Below are 13,470 nucleotides of genomic sequence, written 5' to 3'. Positions count from 1 at the left end.
CTAAGCCATTGTCAAGGACAATGTCAGTGGCTTATTCATTGTACATCCTTTAGTCTGTTCCATTCCTTCCTTTTGCCATTTTTAACTTTTTTGTTTCTCCTCCAGTTTTTATATTTAGATACTGTATGGATTATATTCTTACCACTGTTTTGGCATGATTTAATCTGTCTTCTAACCCTTAGCACATTAAAAATTCTGCTCGTATCTTCCTTCTGGAAATGATTTAAATACCTGCCCTCTGGTTTCCAATTCACTAATCAGGGAAACCATCTTGATGTCTTTTTGTACTTTTTATAAAAAACTTTTCCTAATCATATTTAATATCAGTAGAGTCAGTTTTTTTTCTTTTTAATACTAATCTCAAAGAATAACTTATACTTTAGCATCCTTTCCATTGCTTTGACCTCCTGCTTCCAAAATGCAAACTCCTTTCCAACAAAACTTTTTGGGGATTGTAATCGGAGCTAGATTAGGATTGTTGAACAGATTTTTCACAATCTAATTTGAAATGATCGTAGCTATGTAGAATAAGAAAATGTGCATGGGTTTTCAATTGAGTATGTAAATCAACTATTGTGGCTTTGGTGCCTTACCCAAAACATTGGATATCTGTGATACAGATATTACTATTTATGGTGGCTCAATACTCTGATATACAACTCTGGTTTGGGGATCAGCTATCATCAGTCTGCATGTGATACGTTCAGGTAGAGTTTACTTTTTGACCACGAGCATCACTCATCTAAGCAATAGAACACTTTCTTTTCTAATGGACTAATTACAACATAGGCCAAATAAATACTAGTTCAGAAAACTGGGGTTGTTACAGAATTATTTAAAATTGATACAGTCAGCTACAAGCATTTCAATTTAGTTCACAACTCCCTCTTGGAATCTGCTCTTTTCTTCCAAGCTGGTGTATCCTAAGCATTATGGCACTACTTTTGCAGAACTTTTTTGCTTCTTTGATCACCTTTTTAACTGTTGCAAATTTCAACTTTGCTCACAATGATCTGGAGCACTCTGATACTGATTAAAATCTGAAGATCAGAACCGTATTATTGCATGTATAATATGATCTTGCGCAGATCATATGTGTCCTGACTTCAAAATAGCTGAAAAGTATTCTCTAGTTATATGAAACTGATGGTATATGAAAGAAGCCAGTTTGTTTACCAATGTATGAATGATCAGGATATGGGTTACAAATAAGCTGTATCTATTTTCTTCCAATCGGTAACTGTGCACCTTGTTCCTATTAAAGGTCTGAACTCGCTTGTAAATTAGTTAACCTTCTAGCCCATCACAAAGAAAGTTCATGATTCGTTGCTTGGCCTGGAGTGGTTTTTAAAATCTCTTTTCAATTCGTGGGGTGATGGTGTAATGGCAATGTTGCTGGACCAGTAATCTTGAGGCTAATGTTCTGAGGTCATGGGTTCAAAACTGACTAAGAAAGCTGTTGGAACATATGACTAAATGAGAATTATAGCATCATAGAGATCTACACCATGGAAACAGACCCTTCGGTCCAACTTGTTCATGCCAAACAGACATCCTAAATAAATCTAGTCTCATTTGCCAGCATTTTGTCCATATCCCTTCTCTTACTCATATACCCATCCAGATGCCTTTTTAAATTTTGTAATTGTACCAGCTCCACCACTTCCTCTGGCAGCTCATTTCATAAGTTTCATGAAAAAGTTGCCCTTTGGGTCCCTTCTTTTAAATCTTCCCCCCTCACCTTAAACCTATACACTCTGGTTTTGGACTCCCCCACTCTAGGGTAAAAGACCTTGTCTATTTATCTTGTCCATGTCCCTTGTGATTTTATTGAGGTTTATAAGGTCAGCCCTCAGCTTCAGAAACTCCAGGGAAAACCACCCCAGTCTATTCAACCTCTCCCTATAGCTCAAAGCCTCCATCCCTGGCAACATCCTTTGCAAATCTTTTCTGAACTCTTTCAAGTTTCACAACATCTGTAGCAGGGACACTAACCTCAGTCATGTGACCATGAAGCTGGTTTTCATGATAATCGCAATCTTCCCTGAAAGGGGTAAATTGGGAAATCTGCTGTGTACAACAGGTCTGGCATAGCCTAGATATGACTCCGTATTCTGTAAATGGGACTAGATTCATTTAGGATATCTAGTTGGTATGGTTTCTGTGCTGTACTGCTCTGCGACTCTGAATCTAAGAATAGTAGGCCTTGAGCGTGTTCCACAATTGAGTGAGGTCATGGCTGATCTGTGGCCTAATTCCATATACCTGCCTTTAACCCATATCCCTTTTAAAAACTCTTTCTTAAATTTAAATTGGAGATTTTTTTTATTAACAATTGATTTAGCATTGGCTGCCATCTTGTGGAATAGAGTTCCACCCTTTGTGTGTAGAAGTGCTTCCCAACATCTGTCTTGAACAGTCTGTTCCTAATTCTCAGGTTGTGCCCTCTAGTTCAAGAACCTCCAACCAGTGGAAATAAAAATAAATTATTTACTGTCTTTTCCTGTTCAGTATCTTGAAGGCTTAAATCACATCATCCCTTTTCAACATTCTAAATTTTAGAGAATTCAAGTCTAATTTTGTAGAATCTCTTCTCAAACTTAACCCCTGAAGTCCAGGTATCATTCTTCTTAAATTTATGATGTACTCCATCCACATCTAACATTTACCTTCCTAAGGTGTGGGCCCAGATCTGCTCACAGTACTCCAAATGGGCTTTAACTGGGGTTTTATATAGCAGCAGTATAACTTTTGTATGTCATATTCCAGTCCTCTAGATGTAAAGGTTAGCATTCCATGAGCTTTCTTGATTATTCTCTGCACTTGTACATGGCAATTTGAAGATCTTTGCACCTGAACCCCCAAGTCTCATTGGACATCCACTGTATTTGCTGTCATGCCATCTAGAAAGTACCCTTTTTTTGGGCAGCACAGTGACTTAGTGGTTAGCACTGCTGCCTCACACACAATCAGGGATCCAGGTTTGATTCCAGTCTCTGTGCAGACTCCATACATACAGTTGCCATTCTCCCGGTGACTGGGTGGGTTTCCTCTGGGTGCTCTGCTTTCCTTCCATAGTCCAGAGACGTGCAGATTAGATGGATTGGCCATGCTAGGTTCCCATAGTGTCCAGGGATGTGCAGGCTAGGTGGATTAGCATGGGAAATGCAGGGTTACAGAGATCGGATGGAGATGGGTGTGGGTGGGATGCTGTTCTGAGGTTGGTGTGGACTCATTGGACTGAATAGCCTGCTTCTACATTTTAGGGATTCCAGGTTTTCAGTCCAAAATGGATAACCTCACTTTCTTTTATTGATCTCTATCTGCTCCATTTTACCCATTCACCTAGTCATTTCTCATCAAATTTGGAAGTATCTTTTTCTATGGCATTATCCAAGTTGTTGCTAAATAACGTGAATAGGGCAGTATGGTGACTGTGGTTAGCACTGCTGCCTCACAGCGCCAGGCACCGGGGTTCAGTTTTAGCCATGGGTGCCTGCCTGTGTGGAGTTTGCACATTCTCTCCGTGTCTGCAGAGTTTCCTCCAGTTGCCTCCCACAGTCCAAAGATATGCAGGCTGTGTGGATTAGCTATGGGGAGTACAGGGTTGTGAGTGGGAGGAGGGTTCTTTGTTCTTTGGAGAGTCGGTGTGGACTCGATGGACCAAATGGTCTGCTTTCACACTGTATGGATTCTATGAACGTGAATAATTAAGGCCCTAGCGCAGATTCTTGTGGGACACCACTAGTCACATCCTGCATATAGGAGTATCTACTCTTTTATCCCTACTTTCTGCTGCCTGCCATTCAGTTTCCCAACCATGTCAGTAATTTGCCCTCAATTATGTGGGCTTCCACATTAGTTAATGTTGTCTCCTATGAAGGACTTTATTGGCTTCCAGAAGGCATTTGGTATAAACAACATCCAAAGACATTCTCCATCCATTTTCTCAGTCACCACATCAAAAGTTTAAATAAGGTTTGTCAGATGTAACCTACCTCTCATGAATTGTAAGCTGCCTTTCCCTGCTTAACTGAAAATTTTGGATGTGTTCAGTTACCCTATCTTTGATTTTTAGACTGCAAAAATTTATCCAGCACAGATGTTGGGTAAACTCATCTATAATTCCCTAGTTTTTCTCTTCCCCCTTTTTTTTGAAAAATGGAGTGATGTGCAATTTTCCAATCCAAAGGGCAATTCCTGAGTCTAGGGAACTCTGAAAGATTATAGTTGGCAGCTACAATATGTTCCCCTATTTCCTTTTAACATCTGATGGAAACGTTCAGGTCTTGGGCATTCGTCATTCTTTTTTGTATCATTAGTTTCCTCAGTATTGATGTTTTTAATTGCTTTCCTTTAATTGCTGTCCCTGACTGACTATTAATTTCCTCAGGACTTCTAACAAGCTATCCTCCTTTTTTCTACTGTAAATACTTCGGCAAAATAATTATCCAACATGCCTGCCATTTCCCCGTAGTCACTGACAAGATTTCCACTTTGGTTTTTGGTGGGCCAACATTGCTTCCCCGACTACCTGCTTTCCCTTGATGTAACTGTAAAATTTCCTATTGATTTTGATGTCTCTGGCAAGTTTCCTTCCATAATCCTTGTTTAGTTCCTACAAGCTGCTCTGTAGCCATTGTATCTTTGTATCTACCCATTTTGTCAAGATCTGTGCTTTCTTTCTGCATTTTGTAACCCCTTTTTTTCCTTCTGCTGTCCCTTTTTATCTTTTTTTTTGTGTTTTTCTGTGAAATGCAGCCCCCACACACCCCTCCCCTCCCCTCCCCAAGAACAAACTTGTTCTGTATTGCGTTAAATGTTTCTTTAAGCATATTCCGCTGTTGTTCAGTTCACACAATATGCTTTACTCTTAACTGACCTCTGTAATGGCCTAAGGGATGGGGAACACATGCTTGCTCATAATTCCCACAGAAGAAAATCTGAACAGTTAAGATTTTTCAGTGTTTTACTTGCTGTGAATGGTATGCTAATCTAATGAGCTGTTTTAGGAGTGGAATTTTTACTGTAAATTTGAGCTGCCTCTTGCATGTAATTTGAAAACTTATTCCATCATAATAGCGTCAAATACTCAAGACCCACCTTTTTAATCAACTCCATTGTCCCAAAACAAATATACTGTTATTTAGTTTATTTGTAACCTATGGTGGCTGGGTCTGTGCATTTCTGTACTTTTAAAATTGCATCTAAGTAGCTTGTACATACATTTTGGGGGTGAAATCCTATGTAAGGTGAATCTAATTTGATAGCATTATGGTAATCTAAATTACCTGAACACCCTTCCATCACTTTCAGGTATCAATTTCAAAATATTATTCTCCATCTTTATATTCGTCCAAGTCCTAGTTATTTGAAAATTGCAGACTGAATAATAAAAGTTAATATAGCACACAACATATTTAAATGCTTTGACCAGCTCAATAGAATATGTAATAAAAGACTGAGTTATCGCTTGATTGTTTAGCTGTACAATAACTTAATAGAGATTTAATTAAGAACAATCCAAAAATCTGTTTAGTACAAAAGCAGAAATTGCTGGAGAAACTCTAGTCTGGTACCATCTGTGGAGAGAAAGCCACGGTTCAGGTCCAGTTCCAACTTTAATTGATGTCCCCCACCCCATGAGGTTCAGATACAACTTTTTGGGTGTCCCTTATTCGCTTTTATTTTAGAAACCTGTTCTCCGGTTAGTCAGTAGAAACATTGTAATCCACTGTGGTGTATTGTCCTTGACACTGGCAATTTCTTTGACTTGTGCTTGTTGGGCTCTTTATGAAAGGACTCTTATTGTATGAATTATAATCATTTTGCACCCAATGTTTTTGATTCTATTTACTGGTGACAAGCTTGGAGGAATGAGTGTGAGTGTGTTTTAAAAGGGAGGTGGAAGATAGATGACTAATTTCAATCCACTAAGAAAAGGATCAGTTTTACTTGTGGAATGATGACTAATTCCTGCTAATCTATTTCTTTTACCTACTTAAAAATATGCAATGCCTCGATCACTGCAAACTGTTAATGCTTTTAAGAGCCTTTATTCTACAGAAATGAATAGTAAAAGGTGATTGCTCTGTTTCAGTGTTGTTTACCCATTCATCATTTCACACAAGAGTGCTGTCTGTTGGTAGTTTTAGGACCAATGTTTGTTTTGAAGTAGAACTTCAGCTTTCTCATTTTTCATTTCCTCACATAACTGAGTGGAAATTCACAATGTAAATGAGCATTTATGGAGAGGCAAACATTTTTCTTAACATTTAAGTTCATGAATGTGCCCATTTTTGTACATTTTCATTCTTAAAAGACCATTTTATTAAAGTATCCTGGGCTATTTTAGGAAGATTCAGTTTTGAGGGCAGGACATTGGGGTTGGAGTTCCTATATGTTGAGCAATGTATTCAATCCTCACCAATTTCACAGGTGATCGTGCAAGTGATCTATCTATTGTTTACAATATATTTCAACATACTTTTGCCTGGACAGGTTACAAGTATAGAAGGAATGAATGAGTGGATTTGTATTTGTGCTTCTGGTTGCCGAAACTTGGCTGCTTTTGCTCCTTTTCGTTTGAATAGCTAGTTATAAAATACCAGTATTTAGAGCTGAGATCTTGAAGTCTGGCATGGCAAATGAGTAAGGGATCCACCATGTATAATTTACAACCCTATTAGACTAAACAGTGAAAAACCATTGTATGTTTTTAGGTGCTGTTCAAGTTCCTGCAGGTTCCTTTATCAGGGCTCCTCCTTGTCTGATTAAAGTGGAAGTAAGCGACCATGGAGAACGACCAGCAGGAACCACTGCACAGTTTCTTGCCCCGTCAGCTGTGGCTCCAATCATGCCACCTATTTTGGCACCTCCACCCCGTCGTACACCTAAGCAACACAACTGCCCTACTTGTGGAAAGAGCTTCTCCTCAGCAAGTGCTCTGCAGATTCACGAACGCACGCACACTGGTGAAAAGCCATTTGCATGCACCATCTGTGGAAGAGCTTTTACAACGAAAGGAAATCTCAAGGTAACTTGTTCAGATTGAGAGAAAAATGCTACAGTAAATATTAAATTCGAAGTAATGGCCCAGATTTTGGCAGTCAGTGGAGAAGGAGCGACACCTGCTCTTCTTCTCCCTGACAGGTGCCCACAAAGTACATCCAGTGTAAATTTGCATGAGTCCAGCGCAGTGCCTTCCGCATGGATAGAGTAGATTCTCTGAGCAGAATGAAAAAAGAGCCAGACTTCTTAACGACACTGATTTTGAAGAATTGTGAAGCACTTTAAATATAGAGCAGATTTCAATAATGTCTGAAAAACAAAATACAAACTTTATGAAAGAAAGATGGGATTAAAAGTGATGAGGTAGAAAAGATTTTAAAATCCTTGATTTTTAACTGATTGAAGCAATACATGTAAAAGTAGACTTTCTGGTCTAGAGGGGATGTTTGGCAACAACTATCACTTATTATGCCATCTGAATAAACATACTCTTGAATGCATCACTAACTTGCTTCTGGGAATCTAGGTGGCAAGGGCCCAATTTTTATTCTGTGATTTCAATGCTGTGTTATTGCAAGGGCTGTTGCAGTGCACCCTGTGGAGGGGCAGGATATCTCTGAAAGTAAATTCTGATTCAGGAATGTATATGTGTATTGCGGAGGTTGGTGTCAGATTTTCTGATTGTAATAGTGAGCACTGTAGATCTTACTGTTATTGCAAAATCCAGGCCACTATTTGCAACAGTAGTTGGAATACATGGGGCTAGTTTGCATTATGCTGAAAGAACACTTTCATTAAAAATCTGGGCAGATTTTTACACCAGTATTTCAGTGCGTAAAATGCACAGCCTTTATATATGAAACTGGAAAGTTTGGATATAAAAGGCATGGGTTTGATCTCTGGTTTGTGCTAAAATAAATAATCTCCAATGTGTTTTTGGGCAGAGGCCCTAGAGTTTGATTCAGTGCTTAAATGGAGAGAATTTTTTCTAAGTTTTTGTTCCTTATTGATCTCCAATGTTTGAAAGTGCCTATGTGGATGTTGAGTAAGAAGGTGTAGGTCAGCCATGCTCTACAGGCATGAAAGTTTCACCAAAGCCAACTTCTGTTGATAATGAGATTCTGCCCTTTGCAAAGTTTTTTGTGACCTGTACATCCCCTTCTCCATAGTCCTTTGCTTCACTTTGCTTAGACATAATCCAGAAAGTTTTGTTCTCTCTTGTTAATATAGACTTCATCCTGTATCACACACACTAATTGCATTGAATGTTATTATGCTGAGGTCATCTTTAGTAATTTTGGTTCAAATGTATTGGTCCGCGATTTTGGTTGTAATAGAAAGTAAACACCGAAAACTACTGTTTCTACCCACTCAGAGTCTGATAGTACTACTCATTTGAAGTGGCCTAAAAGCAACTGCATTTCATTACTGATCACAAAGCCCTCAGATTACAGTGCGTTTGCCACCTTTTTTTAAGCTTATTCATGTACTTATGTATATGAATCCTTTTGACAAAAACATCTTCAATCTTTATTTGTCTTCACCTACTCCGATCCTTGGCTATGCTTTACCCCTTCTCTCCCTACCCAGCCTCCTGTGGCTCCAAAAAGCCTTTTCAGTGAGTCAAGGGTGTAGTGATTATTGTTGATTATAGTACACTAACTGATGTAGTTAATATGGAAATTGATCAGTATATATGATTATTGGGAAGGGAGGTGAAAGAAGAATGTTGTAGTCCATAGGAAACTCTTAAGATGTATTTTAACTTCAGTTAATTCTGACTAGGGAATGCTTGATGCTAAGATTTTGAAGTTGGGTTGCACAACCTGATCAGGTTAACGGTAAACTACTAAGGTGTATTTTATTTTTGTTTTGCAGGTCCATGTTGGAACGCACATGTGGAATAATTCAGCCAGACGTGGAAGACGTCTTTCGCTGGATAGCCCTATGATACTGATTGGAAATGATCCAAAGAAGATTTCAGAAATGCTCCCGAAGGAGCTGATGGCTCCTACAACAAACATTGAACCAACCATCTGGAACCAATATACCACAGTACTTACGAATGGCTTAGCTTTGAAATCAAATGAGATCTCGGTGATTCAAAATGGTGGTATTCCTATCACCGTTTGTATGGCAAGTGGTTCTGTTGTGAGCACCAGCACTACAGTTTCCAAAGTGGATGCACCCCAGTCTGGCATTGGTCCAGCAATCACTGAAGGAGAGAAACCTAGTTCTGAAAGTGTTGCTTTGCCTCCCGTCCCCCATTTTGTGGAAGAAGGCAAAATAGCTGTTAGTTTAAAGAAAAATGACATTCTGTAGCATCTGTTCAGAGTAGAGTAAATTTTAGTCTTTAGCTTTTATGACAAGCAACCACAGACCTCAATATGTGCTATTTTTCATAATCCCCAAAAATGTAAAATAGATTTTTTTTTACTTGTAGCTGTCTCTAACAAAACTGCTTGGTACCTCCTGAATTTATGTTATGAGTACAATCATTGCTTTGCAAATTTATTGTATAAAACTCTGGGATTTATCTAAAGAATAAAATAATAAAGCGGGTCTTGCAAAGTGAAGCGTTTACAATATTAACTTGAGTTTACAATATTTGAAGTGTACAGCTCTTTCTCATGAATTTTTACTACAGAATCCTTATGAAAATCCAAAGATTGAAATAAATTCTGTTATTAGGGCTAGTTTTGAAATAATGAGTAGAAACTGAAATGAATCATTTCCATAAACTACTAAATAGAGATTTGTGTTTGAGAATGTGTGTAATTGTATTTACTGTTTATACATTAAAACCATTTATGCGGGTAATTGTTCTAGAATGTCACTTGGTGCCATCTGTTTAGATTTCTAATGACAATTGTTGCTTTAAAGAAGTCTTGAATGAACTCTTGTTTTAAGTGAAACCCCAGAAAAAAGGCAAATTTACAGAACTACTTTTTCAGTTAAATTAGTTAATTTTACTTGGGATTAAATTCAAGCACACTTTTGTTCAGGCTGCATGTGCTGTGCCATTTATGGAACCAAATCAAAAAAAAAAGGTGGGTTGGGGTTTAGAAGAACAACTTAGCTGACTTTCTTTTTAGCACAAGTAGTAATTACAGGACAACAATGGGCATCATCGCTTCTGGGTAGAAGCGACAAATAAAACCAGTCCTGAGTCTTGATCACCATGCGATTTATACCTGCTGGAAAGAGTGGGTGAGGGCAGTGTTGTCTGGAAAGCTTTATAGCTGACACCAAGTAGTGTTAGCTACCATGTAAAGTGGCTACTTGGATAAAGTATAGAGGTCAGCCAGTATCAACAGAATCCTAATCCAGACCAAATTGGTGCCTTTTTAAAACAGGACAAATTTGGTTTAGAAGATCAGAGTGGATTGCGGGAGGAGGAAAGAAGGAAGGAGATGCAACCTTTTTTATAAATCCAGATATTTTTGACCATCTTCTCAATTGTGACAGCTTGAATTCTGGAGAATGCAGGAGCCACCCAGTTTTGAAAGAATGGTGTGACTTTTTGTTTAAACAAATCATTATTTTTAAAGTCAGTTGGAGAATCCAAAAGGTCAGACAGTTAACTGGGGTGTTTCGACTTTCTTAGCTTCATTCTGATAAAACAAGAGTGCATTCTTGATCAATTAAAACATTGCCTACTTTGGTTAGTTTTAACCAAGTAGCATGTTTTGATTTGTGGATGGTACACCATTTATGCTTTAGCCAAAGGAGACCCACGTGTAGCATATGAGGAAAGTGGGGAGGGTGGGCCCCAGAACTTGAAGAAATTTTGTTAACTACCTCACTTTCTAATTTTAGTTTTTGTTTTTTGTTTTGGTCATACTGGTTATTTTTGTAGAATATGACTTTTGTAAAATGAACTGGCTTGAAGTAGATACCTTGTGCAGTTGCTTAATGGTTACATCAGTAAATGGACCAAGCTTTGTTGACAGGGAATTGAGAGCATTACATGAACAGTTTTCTATATTTAAAAAAAAAAGACATTTCTGCGTGCTATAGTTTAACACTGAATGTACAACTGGAGTGCTGAGAGAGTGGACATTTGCCTCTTGCTTTGCAGATGGAATACTTTGGGACTTAGTAGCCAGAGTAAAACTTCAATGCCAACATTTGGAAGAGTAAGCTACCGTGTCAATGCAGTGTTTTCTTTTGAAGTTCTGAAATGACTGCTTCACTTTTTACCTTTTGATTTCAGTTTACCACAAAAATGATTCTCATGATGCTTTCACATGTAAATGGACTGACAAGGGTAACTGAATCTGCAGAATCTATATGGTTTACATGAAAAATGGATATTTGTTACATTGTTTCCTTGAAAATGCTGTCTTCTCATGAATGTTTTAGTGGCTCTCTAGTACATCTACTGAATGTAAACTTTGATTTTTCTTTCTGGCATATGGGAATAAATGCAGGATAGCATTATCACAGTTTTATGGTTATCCTTGTTATTCATATACAAAACCAATTACAAATTTCAATGAGAACATTCAAACCACCAATTGATACTTCTTGTCATTATGGCTTGATATTAGAAAGTTCCAAGTTTGATTCCTTACATTGGCTGAGCTCAAAGGGCAGTTGGGTGGACAACAGTTTGCTTCAGTGCCCCTGGTAAAATGAAGAGACAAAAAAATTAGCAATGGTTTGCACTTTTCAATAAATGGTTGGAACTTTGCAAGAAAACCTGGATATATTTTGATGAAATGAAAATGGAATATAGTTTTTCAGTGATATTTCACTGAATAGCGATCTTGCAGGTAAGACACATTTGTTCCAGAAGTCAGATCAACAAAACAGATACTGCTAAAAAAAGCTAAGAACTGTGTCAGCCACTTTTCATCCTAGAAAAGGTACAATGGCCTTAATGACAAAAATATTGGATCAATATTTCAACTGACCTTGTACATACTGTCCATAAGATTCCTACCAGAAATATACAGTTTTAGTTATGCAATGACTAATCTTAAGGAAAGCATTTCCTTTTTTTATGCAATTAAATTTAACTATTGGAGTGTAGTCTTTTAATGCCTTGGTTGAGATTTCTTAACTCCCGGATCATGGATTGAGTGTGGCATGTGACTAGTATGCATAGGTGTTATCCACCATGTGTATTACATGACCCTTCAACTTATTAACAGAGTCCTTTGTGCTTTGCCTTTTATACATCACTATATAAGTAATCCTTATCAGGTAGATAGGATAGTGAAGAAGGCATTTGGTATGCTTTCCATTATTGGTCAGAGTATTGAGTACAGAAGTTGGGAGGTCATGTTGCCACTCTACAGGACGTTGGTTAGGCCACTGTTGGAATATTGCATGCAGTTCTGGTCTCCTTCCTATTGGAAGGATGTCGTGAAACTTGAAAGGTTTCAGAAAAGATTTACAAGGATGTTGCCAGGGTTGGTGGATTTGAGCTGTAGGGAGAGGCTGAACAGGCTGAGGCTGTTTCCCCTGGAGCGTCGGAGGCTGAGGGGTGACCTTATAGAGGTTTACAAAATTGAGGGGCATGGATAGGGTAAATAGACCAAGTCTTTTCCCTGGGCTGGGGGAGTTCTGAACTAGAGTGCACAGGTTTACATTTGAGGGGGAAGATCTAAAAGAGACCTAAGGGGCAACTTTTTCATGCAGAGGGTGGTATATGTATGGAATGAGCTGCCAGAGGATGTGGTGGAGGCTGGTACAATTGCAGCATTCAAAAGTCAACTGGATGGGTTATAAATAGGAAGGATTTGGAGGGATATGGGCTGGGTGCTGGCAGGTGGGACTAGATTGGGTTGGGATATCTGGTCAGTATAGACGAGTTGGACCGAAAGGTCTGTTCTATGCTGTACATCTCTATGACTCTATTGTACCTGCACTGTTAGATTGGAAAAACTTAAATAAAGTAAATGTTTTTAGACAGATAAGTCATTTTGAAAAGTAACATGTTAGAACGTTTTAAATCTTAAATCAAACTTTTAGGTTGCGCACACATTCAGCATTTGATTTACTAATCCAATGAAAAGGAAATACCTTCATGTAATACCCCTTGAATTTAGAAACTGAAGGCATATTTGGTGTCAGGTTCTGACCAGCTCCAAGGAGAAGCAGCTCTGGCTCCCAATCTTTCCCAAGGTTGGTCCTAATTGGTTGCAGAGAGGATTTGTGTGGGTGGAAGCAGGAGTCCAATCATTTGTAAAAGGTATCATTTGAGTTTCGAAACTGGTGAGGCAGAGACCAGACACTATGGCCAGGGTTTGCAGTGTATTTGGAAGTCTTGAGGGTGATTGTAAAGTTGCTTGACCAAACTAAAGTAGCCTGGTTGGAGGTGGCTGAACATGTCAGCAGTGAAAGTGTTGTCCAAGGAGTTGGCTTTGTGCAAGGAAATTGTTCTGACAAGTGAATGTAGTGATACCCTAAAGGTGAGCCTCTGGGTTTACAGACACAACAGCTGAGTAG

General features: G+C 38.5%; 1 protein-coding gene across 1 annotated transcript in view; it reads left to right on the top strand.

The window, feature by feature from the left end:
- sall4 (spalt-like transcription factor 4) overlaps nt 1-11,454 on the top strand; it is a 46,533-nt gene extending 35,079 nt beyond the window's left edge. The window contains exons 3-4 of the mRNA XM_043710243.2: nt 6,723-7,036; nt 8,890-11,454. Coding sequence (XP_043566178.1) covers nt 6,723-7,036; nt 8,890-9,333 — 758 coding nt within the window. The 3' untranslated portion in view covers nt 9,334-11,454. The remainder of the gene's footprint in view (nt 1-6,722; nt 7,037-8,889) is intronic.
- Nucleotides 11,455-13,470: the final 2,016 nt, after the last annotated feature.

Source organism: Chiloscyllium plagiosum, unplaced genomic scaffold (genome assembly GCF_037043375.1).
Source record: "Chiloscyllium plagiosum isolate Xiang-an unplaced genomic scaffold, Cpla_swu_hap1 HiC_scaffold_15, whole genome shotgun sequence".
Lineage (NCBI taxonomy): Eukaryota > Metazoa > Chordata > Chondrichthyes > Orectolobiformes > Hemiscylliidae > Chiloscyllium > Chiloscyllium plagiosum.
The sequence above is the reverse complement of the archived record's forward strand: the minus strand, read 5'-3'. Positions and strand labels throughout refer to the sequence as shown.